The 25371-nt window shown below is 33.2% G+C and overlaps 2 protein-coding genes across 2 annotated transcripts in view; one reads left to right on the top strand and one right to left on the bottom strand.

Moving 5' to 3' along the window:
- The window catches only part of LOC127854644 (von Willebrand factor A domain-containing protein 2-like), a 205609-nt gene that overhangs the window by 163511 nt on the left and 16727 nt on the right, over nt 1-25371 (bottom strand). The gene's annotated exons all lie outside the window — the stretch shown is intronic.
- LOC127854806 (uncharacterized) lies at nt 10530-20202 on the top strand. The gene is made up of 3 exons (XM_052389857.1): nt 10530-10757; nt 16778-16933; nt 19391-20202. The coding sequence occupies exons 1-3, from the start codon at nt 10694-10696 to the stop codon at nt 19585-19587; spliced, it is 417 nt and encodes a 138-aa protein (XP_052245817.1). The 5' UTR covers nt 10530-10693; the 3' UTR covers nt 19588-20202.

Genomic DNA, 25371 nt, shown 5'->3' with positions numbered 1-25371 from the left:
TTTAGTTGCTAAACCATCCATCGTATTATTATGCTTCCCCAAAATTTATTTTGGGGAGAGCATATAGTCGCCGCTTCGTCTGTTCGTGTGTGCACACTTTTTTACCGGGCTATTTCTCAGCAACTAATGACCGGAATTCAATGAAACTTTATGGGAAGCTTCACTACCAAGGGGAGATGTGCATATTATCAGCGGGTTCTTATCGGATGATCGTTCACAGAGTTTTTGCCCTTTGAAATTTTCTATTAAAAAATTATTGTCCCCCCGACTACTGTGCCCTCAAGACGTTTCCTTTTATCTGAATATATAGTGCAATATTGTGACAAATAAAACCTTTGGGGAGCATCACCCGTCTCCGACGGTTTCTTGTTGCAATAGCTAAAATGTCAACGCTAGATTTGGTATGGTAACATAGATTTAACGAGGTACAAATGATGTTTGTGTGTGTGTGTGGCACAATATATTTCATTTAAATTTTCCTCAAATATCTATTCATACGACACACTGACATGGTACATGAACATGTGTTGAATATATTTTCCCGCAAAAAAAACGACACCGTATCGCAAGTAACATCCATCTTCCTACCTCGAACGTCGGCGTCACACTTAGATATCTAAGGTCCAATCTGGTAATACACTGGTCCCGGCTATAACTTTGTCTTTCATCATGCAATTAAAAGTAACTTACCACAAAATACCACAATAAGTAGACGGTGTGGCACGTTTGAAAACTTATAAATATTGTATCGAACCTTTCTGATACAGTTCTAGTACGGTTCGATGATACCTGATGCGACGAACATTTAGTGGTAATAACTGGCGATTAAAAAGAATTCAAATAAACATCCAATATTGAATTTTTATAGTGGTAAACTTGTCGGAATGTTTTCGCTTGTCATGTCAGACAGTTGCGTGTGCACCAGAATCACCATTAATAATAATACATTACTTATAAGCATCTAAGAAATTACGAATGGTTGAAATAAACGATTGTGGATTGCAAAGAACATTCTTTCTGGAACATTTTTTCTCATTTATTTCTCACATGTTACATTCAAATAAAATAAAATACTCTTAATCGAATGTCTGAAAACTTAACTTATTCACACAATATATTTAAAAAAAACATATTTTAAAACATGCCTAACAAAAGTCAACGTTTTAGAAATACACGTTACGGTCCTAAATCTAACGTACACAGGTTCAAATAATGCCATGATCAATACTAAGAGGTAGGGCGACTTGCAGCATTAGAGTTAAACCTACTTTCAGTAAATTGCGTACACTTCACAAAGTCCAAAATATTAATGTGTTTATTATTTATATATTAAATAAGTGAACGGCTATTGGGCTGTATATATTACACACCCATGTGCAATTATTCGTCCACATATTATACATTTGTTTGAACAATATCTCTGGTCTCATACATGCAGTAATTCCATGACCGCCAAGCCAGTGTGTTTCCGATATGTACATTTTTATAATTCTCTCCTGAAGCTATCGTATGATATTGTACCATTGAACATGAATATTTAATGACGTGCGATTGGCATTTTTAAAGATTTAAAATGTATATTTGTTCAAAGGAGCAGAGAAAAATACCTCCTGGGAATATGTCATATTATGCTAAAAAGTATTTCTAAAGCAAAACATAGATGTATTTACTTTTTTTAGCTCTTTAACTACAAATATCTTGATGAGCTTATGGTATGATATTTATTATTTGACATGGTTGTGATGTTTATGCATGTTTTTTGTTTAAACAAAACGGAATTCATATGTGGAATTTATATTTCAACGTTTCTGAAAATGATTTCTGTAGAACTTAAGGGTTTAGACGTCTAATAAAATTCGTGTAATATCGCCTTATTTCGTACATATCTGTTATAAAACAACGGTCTCCAAATATGTGCCTAAAACTACGATAATTTGGTCAACATGAAAACATAATATGTGTTATAATATTGCCTTGATCTTACTAAATGTCACAATGGTGTATTTAAACACTACTCGTTAAAAATAAGTAATGAGTAGAATGTTCGTTGTATTCAAAAACTTATTTACATTCGTACACGACATTGTTAAACAGGATCTGTCAGGTTATACCCAATTTAAACATTAACACGCTAAACACAATAATTGATCGTATTTTTGGTTAACCTACATTAGAGACAACCTTATTCACAGGATCGTACCGCAATACATATGATACAACGTTGCAATAAAACGAAAAAATACCCTTTTGCCAGTTTTAAACAAGATAACTGCTCCCATACCGGGGATATAAAGTTTTTCGCAATATCAGTTGTCGTTTGGCAAAACTAAATTTGTGTCAGTCGTTTCGATTTAGTGAGTTTTTACTTTAAACACGAATTAACTTTAAAGGTGCTTGAACATAGTCTGTACTACTGATAGACCTTTAAGGTGCTTGAACATAGTCTGTACTACTGATAGACCTTTAAGGTGCTTGAACATAGTCTGTACTACTGATAGACCTTTAAGGTGCTTGAACATAGTCTGTACTACTGATAGACCTTTAAGGTGCTTGAACATAGTCTGCACTACTGATAGACCTTTTTTGACCTCCTTGTGAATACTTAAATAGCGTATGCTTAAAAAAGTAAATTAATAAAATGATGAATAACAAACTCGAGTTACTGTTCAGGAGACAAGGTACCTGAACATGAACATCAAGTTGTTTACTAATGTACGTAGTTGCAATAATCTAACTCCCAACTATTGACCCTCCGGGTCGCTGGCTGTACGTATGTACTCCATAGGAGCTCGATGGCAATGTTTTTTTATTGTTTTTTTAGTTACCCGTTGTTTATTATAATGCATACACATACTAAATCAATAAAAAAATCTTTCCACAAAACGTCTTCTTAAAAAAAGATAGTTCGACTATGTACATAGATATTGTCAATATCTATCTACAAAGTCAAACTATCTTTTTTTAAGAAGACGTTTTGTCGGAAGATTTTTATTGATTTAGTATGTGCATGCATTATAATAAACAACGGGTAACTAAAAAAATATATTAATAATAAAATATAAAATAAATAAAAACATTGCCATCGAGCGCCCATGATGTACTCATAAAAGCTCAGAGCATTCAAGAAGAACTATATACTAATGCATTAACTGTTTTAACATTTAAAAAGTCATTCACGTAAAATTTACATACACTACTAGTTTTTCTTTTCTTTTGCAATTCAATATATTGTCTGGAGCTATAATTGAAACTCAAAACTAGTACCAGAGGCTACACTTTACGTTATGTTTGAAACCATTGAAATATTAAGTGTGTAAATGGAATTTTATATAGAGGATAATTGTTGGATTCGGTGGATTATCGATTTTAATTCACGAGTGATCATAGAAAATAATATTTTCACGAGTGGCGAGCCATGAATTGTATTTTTTGTCAAAGTTTTCTAAATTCCTAAGGTCGGTTCAAAGAAGATGTATTCAAACGAGCTTGTAAAAAAATGATGCGCTTGGAAAAGAATTTTGTCACTATATTGTAACCTATGACTTATTGTAAACATGCATAGATGGTGACGTCACTACGTTACACAATGGTCATTCTATACATAAATGGTGACGTCACTACGTTATTGTCACCTCTATACTTAGACGCATCACGCACCTCCATTTGGAGGCATTTATGACTACGACACAAAGAAGTCCGCGGATGAATGAAGAATTTGCTTTATAAGTAAACTTTCATGTTATGATTTAAAAGTTAAGTATAGTTTTGTTCAGTCCTACGGTCTTATGTTAGTATCAATTAAAATTTTCGCAAGTTTTCAACAATTTCGCTCTTTATTCATTTTTTTAAACTGTACTTTCACTTTCGGTTGTATAACAACATGTATCCTTTATTGACGAAAGTTTGCAATGAAATAGCGTTTTCAAAACCGCTTAAAAAGTTTCAGAAGGTGTATCTGATGCATGTTATGAATAGACACAATGTCATAACTATATTGCCGACTAGTATGGGAACAATTTGGTATTTCAAGTGGCTCCATTTGCATTGCAAGAGAAGTTCAAATTGACTTGTTCAGTTTGTTAAATTTTGACACCCTAATTATATATTTTTTTATAAGTGCTTGATAGATTTTTTTCTTTAAATAATTGAGATCAATGAAAATTTTAGTAAAAGCACCGCATTGATGTTCTATGGTGGTCATTTTTTAGTGGAATAGTATGTTACAATAAAACAATTATAACTAGTGTATTAATGAATTTAGATTAGGTGTCATCTTTAAATGGGGTAGTAATTTATTATATGAGATTAGCACATTATATAGTTGAAAAATAAATAACACTTTAATGACTTACCATAGTAAAATAAAGTAGCATAGAATGTGTTGAAGGTCATAAAATGTGAAACTGAAATTGAAGAAGGTTTACAAATATTTTACACTGACAACACTGTTGGTTTAAAAAAAAAAATCCTTCCTATCTACCTGCCCTAGTTTTTTGGGGCAAATTTAAATATTATTAATATCATTGAGTTAAATTATTAAAATATCAATATGTTTTGATTACATTAGCTTATTTTATTATTAATAATAAATACTTTGCAAGGAAAGTCCAATTCTGTTTTAATTAGTCTTAATTAGGTACTAGTAAAATTGAAAATATCAGTGACATCCAAAACTTGGCTTATATGCATATGAATGCATATTTTCTTTGACAGTTACATAGTACCCTATTTAATTGGATTAAAAACAACAAATAACTATAGTTCTACAACCCAGCCCAAGTTGACTCAAACTGAATTAATTCATCAATTGATCCTATTTAATTATATTAAAAACAACGTGTGCAAGATTTTGAGAATATCTCATGTATTCCTCTAGTATTCCTCTAGTATTCCTCTAGTACACCAACATGCACGTCTTACTAATGATTTACATGCACTCCTTTAACAGTTTAACAAAAATAATGAATGATTAATCCAAAGAAAACAACAAACAAGCTGCTTCATATAAAAAGTTAATTACATAAGATTACATAAGCAAAAAAATCATTTTGATAATAAATCAAGATTTTACTTCAACCAAACCATTATAAATTTATTGTGAGGAGGGGGGTAATGTAAAGACTAAAACGAAAATGGGGGAAATGTCTGGTGAGGGAACATCTTAGGGGGGGCGTCCGGAATTCCTGCTAAGGGCGACAGTGTTGTTAATGTGTCTTTAGAGGAAATAACTGAAGGAAAGTACTCATTGGTGTATGCCCATCCAGAAGCATTTCTGAGCATATCAATTGGAACAGCAATATTGAGTGCATTTGAAAGAGATATAACTGTTTCATGTATTGCTTTTGATGAAGCCCACAAATCATGGTCCTTTAATGGTAGCTTTCCTATTAGCGAATTTTATACTTATTTTTTACTCTACAATCTAGCTCTTTTGTCATAAAATGAGAAGTTTTATTATCCAACAGGTTTTGTGTTTGAACCTCACAAATTTTATAATACCAAAGTCCCATCATATAATCATCATCACAATCAGCAGCAGCATTATCATATTCATCATCATCATTGTTAGCAGCAGCATCATTGTGTTGTATTATCAGAATTCAATACAAATACAAACACAACCATTACAACTCTTACTACTACTACTACTAATTAATTAATTATCTACTACTACAACAAGAACAACAACTACGACTACTACTACTGATCTTACTTCTACTACTACTAGTCTACTACTACTACTACTACTACTACTACTACTACTTCTACTACTACTACTACTACTTCTACTACTACTACTAATACTACTACTACTACCACCACCACCACCACCACCACCACCACTACTACTACTACTACTACTACTACTACTACTTGGTACACCAGAACTTGTTGTCCATGGAGATGATAAGGAGAACTCCCAGAGTATTGATCGAACCCACGCCCAGCGGACATCATTCTCTACACCATAGCGACCATGAATTAATATTTGACACCATGTACAACATAATTCACCTTATTACAAAAAACATAGAATTCACAAAGTGACTGAAAATGCTTTAAAATAAATGCAAATTTGAAATTTGAAACAAAACAACCTAAGCAATACATAATAAGAAACACTACATTATTGAAACACTGATACCATGAACATTTTAGGGTGTAACACCTTATGTACATGTACCAGACCTTTAATGTACTACCGGTACTTTGAAACTTTATGTACCACCTACATAAAATATAGGTGTTATTGTCCATTCATTCATAGCAGTCCTGATGAATTATGGTCATTCTCTAAACATGATTAAAGTCTAAAGAAGGAAATAATTTTGATTTTTTTTACAGTTTGAACATTGAGGTCATTCTCTCTTCTCTTCAAAGTATCATATTTCAATTATACAATATAATACAAACATTTTAGACTTTATAATCCATAGTCAGGATAAGATAAGAGACAAATGAATTTTTATAATTTACTTCAATAAGACCGGTGTGACACAATGACACAATGGTAAACATGCACAAACGGTGCGAACGTAACATTAATGTATCGTTTATTAATTCGAATGCTCGTTTAAAATTGTTGGTAAATAAACAACAATTACGTCTTGATATTCTATTTTTTGAAACCGAGTTAAAGAAATAACTTTGTGGACAATTCAGCTCAAATGTTATTCTTATCAAAGAGAAACATGTGCTCGCGATGGTTAATCATGATAAATCGCCCTAAAACAGCAGCGCAACTTGTTTTCCGTCTTTAAAAAAGATCCATGATTTTTTTTTCTAAACATAGATTTTCGTTGTATACAGATTTATACGAAATAAGAATAGGGTAATATAAAGGTCTCTTATTTTGTTTTATAATGAGTAAAACGATGCACAATATAAACAACAATTTGTGTATTTTGATCTTGTTTTGATTATTTGAAAATCGGATTTTTTCGAAGTAGTATTTTTTTCCGTTTAGTTGAATGAAACGACGGTAGGGGAGACCATGAGACTGGAACTACATGGAACATTTTCATCACGCTGTAACACAGTCCCAAAGACCGGGGCAAATTGTTACATTTACTAATGATTTTTGAAACCATATTGGCAATAAAACACATTTTATCGTGTTGGTACATACACTACTTGTTAAATTTGATATGATATTTCATGTTAACCACGTTGCTAGCTCTGCATACGAGTTCATATAGTATTAAACGAAAAACGTTTTAAAAATGTAACACTTTGCCCCGGTCTCCCCTATATACAGGGTCCCAATAATCAGCGTATTTATTTATTCTGCAGTCTATTGGGTCGCAACCCAGGTGTTACGAATCTGGTGGCCTTTTTCACTCACTGGTAGTCAGTCTTTCGCATGAGATGTAAACCTTAGGTAAGATGTTATAGGTCCCTCAAAACCGGCACTTATAGAATCGCTGGGGTATTTCGCGTCTTGTATAGGTCCACCATGAAATGTATGTTCATATTACTCATCTTTACAAGGAAACGTAATGGTAATTAATAATTGTTCTACTTATAAGACAGCACTTAAAGTAAACAACTTTAAAACTGAATCAACAGCAAACTATGCATAGATTGTAAGCAATCTATTTAAAAACGCGTAAAGGCAGTTAAATCCGAGTTTGCCATGTTATTAAATTTCCAAATGAAGTAGTTAAAACCACAATTGTCGCTGCATTAAATTTCCATTTTACCCTGGCTCACTGAGTTGTTTATGTTACTTGCAAAGACATCAGATATGTGTGTTTCGGGTGTCATTATAATACAAACAAGTATGATAAGCAGGTTAGTTTAAAGTCACTGTCAAAACACTTTTAATCAATAAAGTCATGAGCAACTCCAGAAGCATCGGAAAACCAATTCCTCTTGTCGTCAGCTATTATTATTATTATACGAAATAGGAAATAAATCCCACAAAACACAAGGTAGATAATGAAGCTGCGATCAATGCTTTTGATTATTCGATGCTAAGCATTGTGGGTTGAAACCTGTATTATTAAAAAAAAGCACAAAAACGCAATACATATCGACATGACAAATTCAATCAGAGGTTGTAGGGTGGGGAGTAGGGGCAATCCTAGATGATGGGTACCTTCAATCTCCACGCAGAGTTGTCGCGCCATGCTCTCGCATACAATCGCTTCCATCACAAGAAAACCCTACCAGATTTGGGAGGATTTTATATTTAATGTTAAGTATAATAGCTTGAAAAGTAGTATCATGTTATTGTATACATGTATTTTGGAAAGAGTGTATAAGTTTAGGTTCATAATAAAAAATAAAATACCTAATTAAAAAAAGTAAAAATAAAAACAATTGGGAAATTATTGTATCATGTGGCTCGGCTTTCAACACGTGGTTGGTTATGAAGGCAGGGATTTGATCAAACTATGCTGGTCTCAGTCAAATCTCTGCGCGTAGTTTGGGTTACCTAAACACACATGCGTTTGGCCTATTTCGCGATTACGCTATTTAATTTCTTACCACTGAGGCTGAGAAAGCAGTAAATAATGAAGGTATACAGACTGTAATACTACATTTTGTTATCTGATCTTTCTTTATATATTCGCTTTTCTTACGCCATTCTGAACCCAAAATCAAAGTTTAAGAAAAATTACATTTCAAGTAACGTTTCTCAAGTTGCCAACCTTCAATCTGGTTGTCTCCATTTATTTAAACATTGCACTCTTATGAACATAAAAATTGATCAAGCAAGACTAAGTTTGTATAAATGTATTCATAGTTAAAATTATATAAACAATTGTGATAGTAAATTAGTTGTAAAAAGTGAAATACAATTAACATGCACACAAGTTCTGTTATCTCTAATCGGAGAACCATGAACAATATCTGGATATATGTCATTTTAAACATAATAAAAAGAAAATGCACACACTTAAAAAATAAAATTCAGTACATCATTTGTAAACGAAAGCATTTGGGTCCGCAAAAGTTCATATTGCTCTCCTAAGCGCACAAAAGTTAATCACGGGCGCAACCTCTTTTTAGCGATGCATTAATAAACGAGCCAATGCTAATTCTGAGATGGTGCCAAGAACCAAACGTTTTTAAAAACACAAAAACATGGACAATTGAACTGGATAAGGTTTTATATGTTGTTGTTTTTTTACACATATTTCGCATTACCTATAAATCGGAAAATGTAGTGCGACTCAGCGAAGATTAATTCATCCATCATAGCACAAGAATTTAATTACAACCCATTTGGAAACGTGGGGATCTTTATAAGTTGTGACATGTTTTTTTATAAATAAAGCCAATCAATGATTTTGCATGTGTGATGAGCCAATTTTCATCCAATTTATCCGCTCACTACATCAAATGATGGCTTTATAAATATGCAAGCTGCTTTATTAAAAAAAAAATTGGCGTATTGCCTATTTAAACGATAACTTTGCATTCTTCCTAAAGAGATTGAGCCAATGCCAAGGAGGTGACGCTAAGAATATGATGTGGCGCTAATTCACGATGTAATATGATATATCATTTGAACGAAATTAAATATACACACGCTCTCGTTGTCTTTATTAGCATTTTAATGATTTTGCATTTCAAATTTGCGAAATAGTTTTCGTGTCCGTAATTAGTGTCCGTGTCAGATTAAACATACGATATAGTGGGCCAGTCCAGAATCAAAGCAGAAACGAAAGGTACTATTTGGATCGAACTATATAATTAAAAGTGCACCATAAACGATTATCATAAACTAAATCAAAGAAAAACACAATCAGTGCAATATGAAGGAGTCAGAACGAGTAAAATAATGGTAATTTATTTCGAAACGTATAAACTATATGACTATTAGAACACATTAAATAATTGCGTTACAAGTAGGTCTTGTTACTTTAAAAACTCTAAGTAAAATATACATTCGTAAACATTATACTAGATTTTAACCAAGGGACTGTTTCGTTCGATTATAATGACAATAGTAGAACTTATGGAAGAAATAGAGAAAAAAGGACCACAAGCGGGTCTCGAACCATCAGACAAAAAGGCTAAACCCTTCGGCCTTCAAGACACATATTCGAGTCATTTAATACTTGATATAAGTAATGAACGTGTTGTAGCAAAATTGTAAGAAATAAATACTATTTTTTCTTATCAGTCAATCGTACCGCGTTTACGGCGCTTAATAAAGTTAGTAAAAGATGCATATTTTCAGTATGATTGTTTGTCTTAGTGGTAGTTTGATCCTTGAATTATAGTTTTGTTTTATTATTGAATTTTTGTTTCGAAAATTGTCGACAATTTGTGAACAATTCACTTTAATGTAAAGCAAGTCGTTTACTGGCACGTTCCGCTTTAAAACTGTAGGCCGTGCAAATAAACAAATGTTTTTTATTTGCTTTTTTTTGCTGTATCAGTTGTATTTGTCAATCACTCGCTGCAGTATCGATGTATTGCGAATACACAATTGTATTCGTTAGACGTTTATTGCCCCCTGTTTGTTTGTTAACTTTGATTGCCCGCATCTTACTAGATGTGACCGGAGCCCTGTCAAGCAAAACATTCAATGAACAGTATTCGTTTTGCGCTCTCACAACATACACGTCTAGTTATTGTGTATACGCTTACTTATGTTAACATCGTTTTAAGTTAACAAGCGAATAAGTGAAGTAAAAGATAAGTCTAAAGTTAAAGTATTGAAAATAAAGTCAAGATGTTTGCAGTAGTATCAATACGATGCCTTGCAGTTTTGGCTATGTTCGTCCTTATACAAGAGGGTAAGAGTTTCATTTTTGTAAGTGTTGAAGTGTTGCTGAAGCGTCACCTGAAAGGGCGGCTTCTGCACACACGTACTACAATATGTGTCTTGTTCTGAGAAAACTGGGCTTAATGCATGTGCGTAAAGTGTCATCCCAGATTAGCCTGTGCAAAGTTGACCCAGTATTTGTAAAAATATTGCAAGACATATACATTTCCAGAAAGGAAATTCATTTCTGCGTTGAATAAAACCAAGATCGTGAAAATCGCTGCAAAATTTATGAGGTAATGGCTGTTCAAAACGATGCACCCCGTTTTCGGGTGATTTCAAGTTGGATCCCTTGTTATATATATATTTGATAGTAATTTATTTTTCCAGAAAAGTTGATTTTTGTTATAATATGATAATTTATCATTCAAAATGATGTTTTCACTAATTAATATCATAGCCACACGCTAACCACCTGTGCTCGCGACGGGTTTTATCGTGCAGTTCCATCATGGCCTTCATTCTATACATAGATGGAGACGTCACTACGTTATTGTCGGTAAGACCGGTGTGTACATAATGTCATTGCTTTCATATCTGAATGCCAATCAAAACAATAACCCGTCATTGGTGTATTGTCTTTCGACTGAATATACTTCCATGCACCACGATGCCAGATTTTATCTTTGTATATTCAATATTGGCTATAGAGAGAATTTGCCAACTGAGTTTCTTGTTGTTTATAATTTAAATGTTTATAGTATTTAGTGTATTAATATATAATATAATATTTAACTAGTATTTATTATTATACTTAATATTTAATTTGATAACTTGACAATCCATCTTGCTTTGCGACAACTTAAATAATGCCAAAATCTGTGAAAATGCCCCTTTAAGCAGAATGCCGCACATGATTTCGACATAATGCTCATTAATTTATTTCGAAACACTTTTATTGCAATATTTAAAGCCACAAAAACCACAATTGTCGAATATTTTTATTCCATGCACGTCCGTTTAATATTCAAGATAGTTTTAATTAATGTGTGTACGTGATATCTAATTAAACTGAGCTACGTTATTCAAGCGCACTTACCGATTATCATTTATATTTTGTAGATCATTTGCGAAATTTGCGCTAAACCATTGATGTATATCGGCTACATACGTTTGCACTTAAAGTCACAAATATATACATTTTCGGAATAGGATTTTGCCTCTAGCATGTTGAAAAGGTTAAGTTAAATGCACTGGTTAGTGGTTACATTTTTTCATTAACAATAGCCAGAAGTAAAACCTTTTTTGCACGTTTTTTGGAATCGAACATATTTTTCTATCTAATAGAATACTATATGCCATATGACATTTTGATGCAGAATCAACAAGTAAGGCTGCAACTTCATACACGGTATATAAACGCGGATCGTGTTATATAGAGGCATTCCCTGTATGCGTATTTGTTTGCAAAACTAACGAATTCCTGACTAGTAATACAAGATGAAAACGACGTAGTGCTGGGGAGTTTGTTTTCTATAAATTAAAAACTGTCATGTTCGAAATCCATGCAATTGTTATCTTAATAAAATACTACGTTAGTTCTTATCTCTTATGCACGGAATCCAGATAGTGCCATCAATATTCTCGCCCTTCTTCCATCAAGGGCGACACACGACACACGAAGCAATACATGATATTTTGCGCGACAGTCGCGGCGACGCACGATATTTTGCGCGACAGTCGCGGCGACGCGCGATATTTTGCGCGATACACGAAGCGACGCGCGAGAATGTACCACGAAAATATCGCCCTTGTGTAGGTAGCCCAAAAGGCGATATATCGTGTTAAATATATCGTGCGTCGTCGCGACTGTCGCGCAAAATATCTTGCGTCTCCGCGACTGTCGCGCAAAATACCGTGCGTCGCCGCGACTGTCGCGCAAAATATCGTGCGTCGCCGCGACTGTCGCGCAAAATATCGTGTATCGCTTCATGTGTTCAAAGGGCGACGCATGAAACACGAAGCGACAGTCGCGGCAACGCACGATATTTTATTATTCAAATATCGCCCATAGTATCAGAATTTCGTGTATCGCGGTCTTATTTAGACCGCAACACACGACGCACGAAGCGATACTCGAAATTTTGCGCGACAGTTGCGGCGACACGCGATATTTGTACTGTTCAAATATCGCTGTAATAATATCGCCTTCAGAAAATATTCGCAGTTAAGGTTCATGGGAGGGATAAAATTCATTAAAACTTTGATTTGGTTTTTCTTCATTCAATGTGGTACAATATGGTCAAACTATATTTCATTTTAAAGGTAAAGACGGATATAATAACATAAACACATTTTTGACATTCAATATTTTTTTGCTTTATTCATATTTTTGTTTAAAAGCAATACATTTGTACACTAATTTACAAAATCTCAATCTAAAGTTAGGAAGGATATGCACTACCGTAAGTTGAATAAATATAAAGCTATATACATATACAAGGTCAAGTAAGCAACATTTCACAGAAAATTATTGTCAGAAAACAACAAATGAGTTATTATTCAACTGCATTTTTTGGATAATTTTCCTAAACAAAATTCTAAAAATAACTAAACTGAACTACTTTTTTAAAAATCCAGGTATGGTGGATAATAAGAGTCACCATTCTATTTCAAGGGCTTAAAAATTTCGCTATAACCAAATGGAAAATTTTAAACCATCTCAAATTAAAAGAAATTGCAGACGACATATAAAATTGTTAATAAATATAAAGAAATAGGTTTGGCTGGGTAGAAATCATTGTAATAAAAGGAGATATTGCTCATCAATAACACGATTTTATGAGTTGTGTGCAGACGACTCTAGAAATCATAGTTTTACATAGAAATACACAGCTAGGTATCATGATTTTTTCTTTCTTCCTTCCTGAGCAACTACTGTCCTTGTACCGTTTTGATTAATGTGTTCCTTTTGGCAAACCGAATCTTGTTATACATTTGTATATCGATTCCTTCTACCCATTTTGAAAGCGTGGCACTCGCTGTGCTCCGTAGAAAAAAACGTGCTTTACAAATCGGTCGAAATCACGTGAAGTAGTAAGAAAACATGGAATGTGTATACACATACCTGAGAAAACACATCGTTATTTTGACAGTTGGTCGCGACTAGTAAAACAACTGTTAACATTAATCAGGAAGAGATCGCGCTTAATAACAGAAATGATCACATAGAGATAAAATCACTTACCCCATTTCAAATATTTTCCAGCTGAAAATTTTCCACACATGTCTTTTTTAGTGTTTTTGTTGTTTTTTCTGGAACCGAAGTGCATCTCACATAATATCCATCCGACTTCCGTTGTTTTCACTTTCGTTATTAAAAACTTCGTTTAAAAGATTTTTTTTACATTTAGGTTGTTGGAGCGAATTATTATTATATATTATCAATAAAATAGTATACCGTGATGAATTGAACGGAGTTTCGTGTCGATCTTTCTGTCAGTCTGTAAGCGTACTATTTTGTGCGCAATAATACACGTACATGTGGTTCGACAACAATTGTAAATATTGGCGAAATGCTTCTTACAAAGTTATTTTTTTGGAGTGTTTATGAGGTCTGATCATGCAGTTTGCACACATCAACGGAAAGATTACAATCCAATGCATTTGTCATCGTCAACCGTTTGAAATGTCAATCAGGCGTTGAGTGAGTTTTTAGCATGTTTCTTTCAATTTTATTAATCTAAAAATGGCTGCTCCCATCGTCATGAAATGACATGTGTTCGAGTTTTGATATTTCTAGATATGTAATTTTTGTTTTAGTATTTAAGCGTAATTTGCCCTCACCAACGTCGATATCATTAACTAGTTATATAATTTTCCGCCGAAATACGCTGAATAAACAGCATTCAGATTTTTGAAAATAATGTCTATTTTTGTGTTAAAATCGCTTTGTATTTTGATTGATTTGGTCGATGGTATGAGATTTTGCTACACACAATTGGTAGCAGTTTGAAGGTAAACCATCCTTTTAAGCAAATATGTAAACATTTTCAATGTGGCACTCTTCGTTTAGTCAAAATTGAGTTCAATGCTAGGGGTCCCACATTTTTCAAACTGAAGCCTCTACATGAACCTTCAAACGCGTCATTACATGTAACACGATCATGTTGTTTATTTTATCCACATTAAACTGCTTAAACCTACCTACAGCATAGCAAAGTGACTTACTGACGCCTAAACCGCATTGATCTGACTTTCAAAGCGCATTTCACGCATGAGACTCCAACCTGATCCTTCAAAATGGTAAAGTCGACAAGGGTGAAGAAGGATTTACTATTTACTGCTAACTCAGAATTATCTTACATAGACTCGTGCACAGGTGTTCGTATTTTTGAAAAAATTTCAGAAAATTAATTTACAACCAAACCTGTAATATAAGGAAATGTTCCAAATAAATATATTAACAAAGATAAGAATAAAATAAACTACAAATAGAGGATAATGCAACACTTGAACATTTATATGCAAAAGCTGGCTCATTACATCGACACAACGACGGCTTTTAAATCTGAAACATAGTTAAAAGCCTATATTGGTATTACACTTTTTTGCCATATTATTGATAAAAATGCATACAAACTTTATGATTTTCAATGAACGATTATTTATTTTCAATATTGTTCTTGGCAAGTTGTATTTCAAAATAATGCATACAATAATGCATACATTCGCCTTTACAGAGTTCGATTTTACAGGCTATGATGCTCTATCAAATCGATGACTTACTGACCTAAAAATTGTACCTCTTTGTATGCTCAAAATATTGCTATGTAGCATTGCGGTCCGGGTTTGTCTAGCGAAGTGAATGTCACAGGTTAAACATAGCACATGGTATGTGTGGGTGTGTGTTTGTATCGTATATGTGAGTTGAGTTTCGGGGTTTGATGTTCCTTTTGAATTCGTTCCTTATGTGACGTAATTACATATTTTTCGTGGGGAACACACAGTAACTAACAAAGTTCATTTCTCTTTTCATCGCGATTTATTTCTGTTCAATATTTTCTAATACAACTCTTGCTAATGTTCGTGAAATACAATTTTACAGCACGGCGGCCAATATGGCCGCCACGACAAGAAAACTTGACTGCTCTACTCGATTGTCAAACTTAGACTCCACTTTACAGAAAAATGAAAATTCAAAACTGAACAAACAGGCTGTATACGTTTTCTGATTGGTCATCATAACTATGTCGGTTGACCGACTCTTTTATGTTCCGGTTCAATGAAGCGCAGAAACCCGCTAGACCAAATTATCATGTTTGAACCTTGCTAACAGGATGTTTTTGATGGCTTTTCAAGATAAGTTTATTCGGACTGTGTTTCATAACTAATCTTGTTTGGCATCTTTAAGTATTTACCTATAGGCAGTCACGTTTTGATTTGCACAGTGATAACCGTGGTACATGTAAATGTACTTAACGTTCTCTAATGATTTGGTAAATATTTAAATTACGATTCTATAATTTTGTTTAAACCATTATTTTGTCTATAATTAAACATCTATTACATTCTATTTTTTATAATTAATCATCTATAAATAATCTCCAAAATACAAGAATCTTATTTATGAAATTATGGTTGTTGTGATTAAAGATTTATTAATAATTTTCTACAATTATTAATTTAAAAATACCAACTATGTTACACTTATATAAATGAAGCACCACATGCTACCGTAAGGTTTCTATACTTTTTGTTAAGCTGTATTGGCATAGTGTAATTTTTAATTTAGTGTTTATATTATTATGAAGTGTACGGTTATTACATCTCTGAAATAGTTACATCAAAGAGTACCGACTGCCTTGCTACATAAGGTTAACAATTAGTACAGATGTTCATCAGTATAAAAGGTGGCGAACACGTCACCGCAGGCTTGTCATTAATAGCCTGGGATTAGACCATGCTCTTAAAGCGCTATATATAAAAGTAGAGCGCTAAAATAAATACGCATGAACGACTACGTAACCTAATAAGCAACTGTGATTCTAGGATGTGCGCTGAAGTGTTACACCTGCATAAGCTGGAACAACACCGACTGTGGCCAAACCTTCAACTTGCAAGGAGCGAATGCGAAGGCAGCCTTGACGGAATGCCAAGGATCGAACGCCGCCTGCCGGAAGGTGGTCATACGAGATACACACAAACGTAAGTGTTGATAAATACAGTTACTCAAATAATAAATCAAATCCTTAATACATTAAATGTAAGACCTAAATGCGCTATATAAATACGCACCATATCCAATCTTTTTCGTAAGTCGAGCTTGCATATTGTTTTGATTTAAAAATAACAAAAAAACAATTTGATACTAAAAAAAACATGTTTTCTTATCTTATCCTTTAATCATCTTATTATCGGATGACTCAACGTTGAATATAAACTCCTTGACGTCACCAACCTTAAAACCATTTTTATGTTACGTGCTTGCCGAACGCTGTAAACATGTCGAAAAACAATATTTACGTGAGCAAAACAAATTGCATAAGTGAACGAGAACCTTTTAAAATTGCTTTTCTCCACCCCAAATCATACCATAAAGAGGTTATTACCGATTATTATGATACTTAACACACCTCTATGTGGAGAAATTTTGAGTCCGACGCAAATGAGTCCGAATAGGAATGCATAGGAATGACAATTTTAAATGACCTACTTGACAAAATGCAATTAGATACTTAATCGAATTTAAGTAATATATACGATGTTCATTGAATATTGCTCTTTATGGGTGTTGCTGCAGTTTTGGTGAATATTTCAGAATAATACATATTTTGGAAATTTGCCTGCAAACACTACATTTAAATACTTCGTGAAAAATTAAATAAAAACATATGATCACCGCCCTTGTTTTGAAGTTATTTCCATTTGCGCAACGTTCACTTTTGTATTAAAACTGCTAAATTTTTACTTGAATCTGTACTTGTGTAAAAACTGCATAACATCACTAATAAACGTTGAAATTTGCAACATGTCGGTAGTTTTTAAGCTTCAGCTTACTTATTAATATTAAATGAAAACAAGCATAACACTAAAATGCAATACATTACAACAATTCTGTCTTCAATATTGTATCTCGTTAAATCTATGTTATCATACCACATCTAGCGTTGAAATTTTGGCTATTGCTATAAGGAACACTGATTTTTTTATGGGTTAACTTTATTTTACGAAATATTTTGCGAAATATTCTCTGCTTTTGAGCATGTTGCTTTATGAACTGATAATTATAGGCCCTTTAATCAGCTGATCTTGTGTACAAGTTTGTAATAGCCCAACTGCTATGTCCTATAGAAATTCTTGAAGTTGTGAAGTTTAACTACCAAAATAATTTTGGCCGTAAGTGTGTTAATGATTCCTTGCAGACATCTCCTTTAAGAGAATGTTAATGCTCGTAGCATGATGCACAGAACAAGCAAATCTACGATCAGCACTTCGAGGTTATTTCTGTTTTTGCAAGTCTGCTCGGATTCAATCAGCCACTTTGCTAACAAAATGGTGCAGCCTTCCACACTCACACTCACATTTGACTGTTTTGCCATTACGCAGTTCCATTACCACACGCTTGACCATTTTTATGTGGTTGTCTTGTTCAGAACAACACAACTCGTTTAGAACAACGTTTATTCTGTTTCATGGCATTGTTTTGGCACTGCAAAGATACAAAACATATAAATCATCATATTACCAATTTCTGAATTACTATTAAGATAACTTATGACATAATTACGTAATTGGAGCATAATATTTACTTAACACAGTGTTATATCTAAACGGACAAGCAACTTAGAAATGCAGTAAAATATTCAACTGGGTAAACAATATTTATATTTCGGAAATGCATCAAGTCAGGACTCTTATTTTCTAGTGATAAATTTAGTTAAAAACTGTTCCAGTTAACATGGTGGTCTAAGGCATGAAATAAACACGTCAGGTTGTTAACAAATTAACATCCCAAAAACAACTGACATGTAATATACTAAAATATATCAAAATGACAAAAATTGCTGTTAAGATTTAATCATTTAATTTTGGTTTTCACATTATCATTACAAGTGCACGGTTTACAGCAATCTAATTTATTTTGTTTATGATTTTTCAATGATGCCATATTAAAAGCAGTGCGTTCAGATCATGCTTTGCTTGGCTTTACAAAGGTCAAAACAGACCGGTGCGTTAAAAACAAATCTAAACATACCAGAAAACGTTTGTTAAATCAAGGATAAGGTTAATCAATGATCCGGAAATTTTGTTCATAAATATATTTAGTTAGCATAAAAATGAATGTTAAAAAATTTTGCCTAACGACTTAAAATAATCTAAATTTGAAATGTATTAAAAAAATAAAATTATGACAAAATGGGAATGATTGTTACATTTTCACTATGGTTTCTATTTAGTAAATATGAACTGTTTAGACTTAAATCAATTTAGAAATGGTCTTATGATACATGGGGCAAGGTATTGACATTTCTGGTTTTTTTTAGATGCAATCCTCAACTGCTAAATGCAGATCGGAATTCGAATGCGTTATGCGTAAAATGTTTATGGACCTTACTAACTATATATCTTTCATTATTGTCTAATTCATCATGTAAATTTTAGACTTCGAAATAACGACCAGAGACTGTTACGTGATGAGGTTCAATGTTACCATGGAGAAGCTCAAGTGCACAGACCTCATGATCAGCGGAGAGTCTTGTTACTGTAACACCGATGGATGTAACAGCCAGACTGCCAACGTTGCATCACTGGCTGTTGTTTTCACCTCCTTGATTATGTTTTTCGGTTTCAACTATTAAAGCAATTAAAATATATAACAGGTAGAAAAAATCCATAAATAATTCCATTACCTTATAAACAATTGCTATTCAAAGTCAATAAAAATACACATGGTGCACTTCATATTTATCATGTTGTTACTAGAAAGGTAATTTCATCTTATGTTTTGTATCCGATTCTTTTCATTCGTTTCTTCTTTTAATTGTATTTGATGTATGTAGCTGGAAATATTATAGAAGTATATAAATTGAAAATTCATTTAAACAAAGCAATGTATATTGTTTACAACTTATTTTAATGAAGGGAACTTATGTTGTGTTTTGTGTGAAGCAAATTTTCTAGTTAACCCGAACAATGACTTGCCTTTTTGACGATGCTGCGAAGCAGTTCGTCTAAGTTATCATACCATGAAAAAATTCTTCACAATGGCGACCTATGTAAAAGATTGAGATAGCTCGATTTTTCTAATCGGCATACCTCGCTGATTATCATTGATAAAGGAATAGGAAGCTGAGCTATAAATAGGACAACATATTCTGGGGAAAAGATTTAATAATAGTTTGAAAATGTTAATTTTAAATCAGTTATATTCAATCCATTATATGTTTATAGATCAATAAACCAACTATGCATTTTCTGTATTGTATTTGACATTTGTCGTGATTCAGTAAATAAATTGCGAATAAAAACGTGTATATTTAACTTTCAACGCGATCATGAGTGTAAAGAAAACGAATTATTTCGAACCTGCCATTTGTAAACGTTGTAGCGACTATGGTATATAAACAGCATAATAGCCGTATGACATCTGTGAAACTCGCTCATTTGCGTGCTTTCTCATTTTGCACATTTAATAAACTTTTCAAACAGAAATTACAGAGCCACATCAGTGCACATACTATGTTTGATAATTCATTCGTTTGTTGGATATTGTTTGCTGTTTTTAAAACATATAAGGTCATATCGCGGAGATTAAGTTAACCTTACCATGTGTTCATGGCCGAACTCGCTTATTCAAGTGCTCTTACGACTATGTGCTCATACCTACTTTCGGGAATCATCATGAAATTATTGCCGTACTTAACGAACAAACATGTCTAAGCTTATTGAATTAGAGAAAAAAAAACAATAATCAAAAGAGAAGAATTATATGTTCATGCACATGGACATGTGAAATCACGTCCGTATACATAGCATCATTATCTAAGGAAAAGGAAACAACAAAATATAAAGTTTGGTATAATATACATGTGAACTTAAAGAGCATGGTGTAATTAAAGAGCATGTCAAGTTTTGAATGTATATGCTGAAACGTAATGTTATAACCCACAAACGTTTAACTGTAACAGAACGTTTTTTAAGTGGTACAGAAAATACACGTCGAATATCTTTTTAAAGATATTTCTTGTTATATTTGATCGATAATGTAACCCGCCTCCCAGTTTCGCTGAATGGATCAAGTTCCCCACGGGTACTACTTCCCCGTACCCCCAATTTTTTTTTCGAACCCTACATTCTTCGTACCCAATTTTTTTCGTACCCAATTTTTTTTGTACCCAAATTTTTGCTAGTAGACCCCCAAAAAAATTTGTACCCAACTTTTTTTTCCTAACCAAATTTTTGTTCGTAACCAAATCTTTTTTTCGTACGCATTTTTTTTGCATAATTTTTGTACCCAAAATTTTCGTACCCATTTTTGTTTCCTACCCCAAATTTTCGTACCTACATACACAATTGTGGTGATGTAGATAAACTTAAATATATGTTTTTATATCAATCTCTTCAAAAGCATCGTCACATCAGTACTGTCAGTACTTTGATTTTTACTCGATGGCCACTTATGTCCCGTAGATTTTCCTCCATGATGGGCGATACACTCAGCTAGTGTTGATGACAATACATGCTATGATGTTAGTGCTGCTCTAAAAGTATATCCAGAGGGGGGGGGGGGTGGTAATCACGTGATAGTCAATATGGAGGCCTCCATACCGAGACAGTAATTTTTCGAAGTTTTATACCCTTTATTACTTTTGTTTTTAACCCATTTATGCCTAGTGGAATCTCCCATCCTTCTAAATTGGATCAATTTATTTCCAAAATAAGGGATGTGTAGTATATTTATTTCTTTATTTAGAATATTTCTTACAGAAATTTCTTTAAGCAAACAGCGCAGACCCTGCGGCGTCTCATCTGGGTCTACGCTGTTTGCCAATGCCTTTTTTCTAGACGCTAGGCATAAATGGGTTAATTCTTATATGACGCTCACTTTCCAGCCATATCAGTAAAAAGGTGATACGCTTTTATTTCGTATTAAATTCGCCTTAAATCTCGACGTTACTTGCCGCAAATTGTCTTAGTGGAGCGTAATTAGGTCATCCCGCTAAAACATTTCGCAGCGAGTAAAGTCGAGATATATAGCGAATATTTAAGTGGTATTATGGGCATTTAACAGTATAATATGCTATGCTAATAGGTGTCTATCGCAACCCTTGTTTATTTTTGGTGTTTTTACTTCATATACACTTATATTTGTAAATGCAGCATCAACATACTAAAACAATATCCTGGAAATAGAAAAATAATGCATTTGAATATCAACCGTTATTTCGTTTTGAACAACTGAAGACAGAAATTATTCGATGAACGATGCGAGTCTCAATGTAGTTTTCATGCAGATTCGTTCATACGACACAAAGACACAATTTTGTTTTACGGATCATTTCGGCTGAGAGGACTGGGTGAGTCATGTAAAATATCGAATATAATATATATTTTTTATGAACAACTGGTAACAAGATGAGTTGTAGATAATTGATCTGTTACCACATTTTAACTAACATTTATGACCTGTTCATTCTTTTCAGCTCAATTCAACAGTGAAAAATGCCCATTATATCACTTTAATACGAAATCAATGCTTGTAACTTTCTTGCTGATATGGCTTGAAGTGAGCGGTATTTAAAAAATAATGCAAGTAATAAAGGGCGAAAAATACATGCTTCGGCGTAGACGTCGCCATATTGACTATCACGCGATTACCCTCTCTGATATCAGTTCCTCACATACTGCATTCGTTCTTTGATCGGTGTTGAACAGCATTTTCTTCATGTTCGCATGATGATACTGTCACGATATTTATTAACTTTTTATCAGCGGGAATTTGAATGTTAATGCAAACATGTGCTCCGAAAATGAACGGTTTTATTGTGTTCTTAATGATTGCAAACAAGGTTTATGTTTCTTTGGTCACGTTTGGAAAAGTACAAATAAGTTGCTCTAAAGCGAACAATTAATAATGGAAATTCCATAATTTACTACGATCAACTGAACAAAATTGTCGTTTAAACGTAAAGATTACCAACTGTTTTCAGTTACTTTATTATATGTTTTTTTTTTCGAAATGTACAGAAAACTTAATATAAACGAGTGAAGCTTAGTTAGACAATAATAAACCACCTTAAACGTGATGCAGTTGGCTCGTTGGGCAATTACAGAACTAGTTTACTATGTTAACCCATTTATGCCTAGTGCACTCTCCCATCCTTCTAAATTGGATCAATTTATTTCCAAAATTAGAGATGTCTAGTATATTTATTACTATATTTATCTCATCTGGGTTTACACTGTTTGCCAAGACCTTTTTTCTAGACGCTAGGCATAAATGGGTTAAGCCACCGATGTCAATTGTATTCATTGGAATTCTGCATGGGACATCAACATCATACTCGCATACTCTGCTTTTGTTTGTTTCAAATTCGTGTGATCAGTGCGTTTCATATTTTAATGTGTACAAATTTTCATTCTGCAGTGAATTAAATCGTTATCTGAAAATGTATACTTATTAGGGAAAAATGTGTTATGCACATCATTTTTCCATAATTAAACAAACGAAAGCTAATTAAGGACACTGACATATTTGTCTTAGAATATTATAGCAAGACATAAACAATGATTTGATTTCAAAGGGATTTGAATCAAATGCTCAGTTTCTAACCTAAGACATGGACCCGTAGGTGACCACCGAAGTTCACAATCAACTTCTTCCGGGAACTTTTCCAAAGCCAATGAATGCTTTTATGCGACTATTGGTCGCATAACACTTACTTGTTAATTTTAATTTAACACATTACGAACAGAAATGTTACAAATAGTGTTTTTCGATGCGTTATAAAATAAATTATTAAAATGCCATCAATGTCAGACCATATTAAGTAATACGAATGATTGTTAACAGGACTATGCTTGTGAACGAATCTTATCTTTTACGTCTTACTAGTACCGCTGTTTTATTAATATATATGACAACTGTTTTCACAACAAATTATTTATTATCTGTCCTAATGAGAGATTGTTTAAAACATTTGAGAGGGCCAAACCTCGGGGTTGTTATCACGCGAGTCTAGTACAATACAGTTAATGCGACCAGTTGCGTATTGCAGAGATTCCTAAGGGTCTGCTTTTAGGGGACAACTGACACACCAAACATTGTCCCTAATATTTCTGCCTCTTTAAGTATATCAAACTAACTTTTTTTGGTTCCTTACGTTCCACTTCCTGTTTCATTAACTTAATTTTAATAATCGTTCATTTAATCTTATAAGACGCGCACGTAAAAATAAGGTCGATCATTAATATCCATTTTAGAGAAAACACAGATCTATCAATAAACCTGTTACGTTATGTTTCCAATACACACATACTAAAATCATATATAAGTCTAGTTAATGGTAAATTGGTTCCACATATTGACACGGTGAATTTAGTCGTTATTTCCGGTGCAATGTTGTTAACGTTTCCTGTCGAAACGAATGTAAATATCACTCAAATGATTGAATTACTTGAAAAGTATTGTTAGCACCAACCATCACTTTCAATAATCTGAAGCTTTTGTAACCTTTGCCATAGCGACTTTATCAGTCGCGCTCAAAAATTGTGCAAATTGAATCGAGATATTTAATCCATCTGAAAATACAATGACATCAATGGTCCTATCTCAAAGAGGTCGACAAATCTGGACATGAATTTTATGGTTGCTTGAAATTAATTCGCTGTTACGCTGCCGGAGCCATCGACCACAAACGCTATACCTAGGTTGTTGGGGAACTGACAACCCACACTTTAGAAAAGCCTTGCTACCAGTTGAACATTGATATTTGAACCTATTGAAACTTGATTTATGTGAATATTCGCCTAAAATAATTGCAATATTGTATGTAGAGTAAGACCTGCGTATAGAATACTATCAAATAACTCTAAAACCGTACAGGACAGGAATTGTGCTGAATGTATGTGAACACCTCTTGTAATCTATTTTTATTTCAAGCTTATTCAGTAATTTAATCATAACGTAACCCTCTTAGAACTTAGTATTTGTAACATACACTATTGGACGACACCATAAATTACAGCTTGATGGTACTACCTAGTAACTAATGTCTAGGTATCTTCTGCACTATGTACATTTATGCGAAAATATAAATAATAAAATGTTATTTTTATATTTATGAAAATGGCTGTACAAAAGCAAGACCACTTATTGTCGACACATATATATATATATATGCACGTTGGTTTATAAACATGGTCTATTTCTGTACTGGGGTAATCGATTCGTGTAAGAAGTAGCCATACATGTCGGACAACTTACAGCAGACATAACATCAAAATAACCAAAAAGCACTGCTACACAATAACATTTTTTTTTAAATTATTTATTATAAGACATTGACATTTCATTTCATTGGTTAATTAGTACCAATATCCCTGTGCTTGTAGTTTTAATGCATATGTATCAAAATATTTTT

Source organism: Dreissena polymorpha, chromosome 13 (genome assembly GCF_020536995.1).
Source record: "Dreissena polymorpha isolate Duluth1 chromosome 13, UMN_Dpol_1.0, whole genome shotgun sequence".
Classification (NCBI taxonomy): Eukaryota; Metazoa; Mollusca; class Bivalvia; order Myida; family Dreissenidae; genus Dreissena; species Dreissena polymorpha.
This window is presented reverse-complemented; position numbering and strand designations above follow the sequence as displayed.

What these genes read in the sequence shown, in the direction of transcription:
- LOC127854806 (XM_052389857.1), top strand. Translation starts at nt 10,694, where the DNA reads ATGTTTGCAGTAGTATCAATACGATGCCTTGCAGTTTTGGCTATGTTC. An exon ending in GTTCGTCCTTATACAAGAGG is followed by an intron (nt 10,758 to 16,777) that starts GTAAGAGTTTCA and finishes CTGTGATTCTAG; the next exon opens with GATGTGCGCTGAAGTGTTAC. An exon ending in CATACGAGATACACACAAAC is followed by an intron (nt 16,934 to 19,390) that starts GTAAGTGTTGAT and finishes TGTAAATTTTAG; the next exon opens with ACTTCGAAATAACGACCAGA.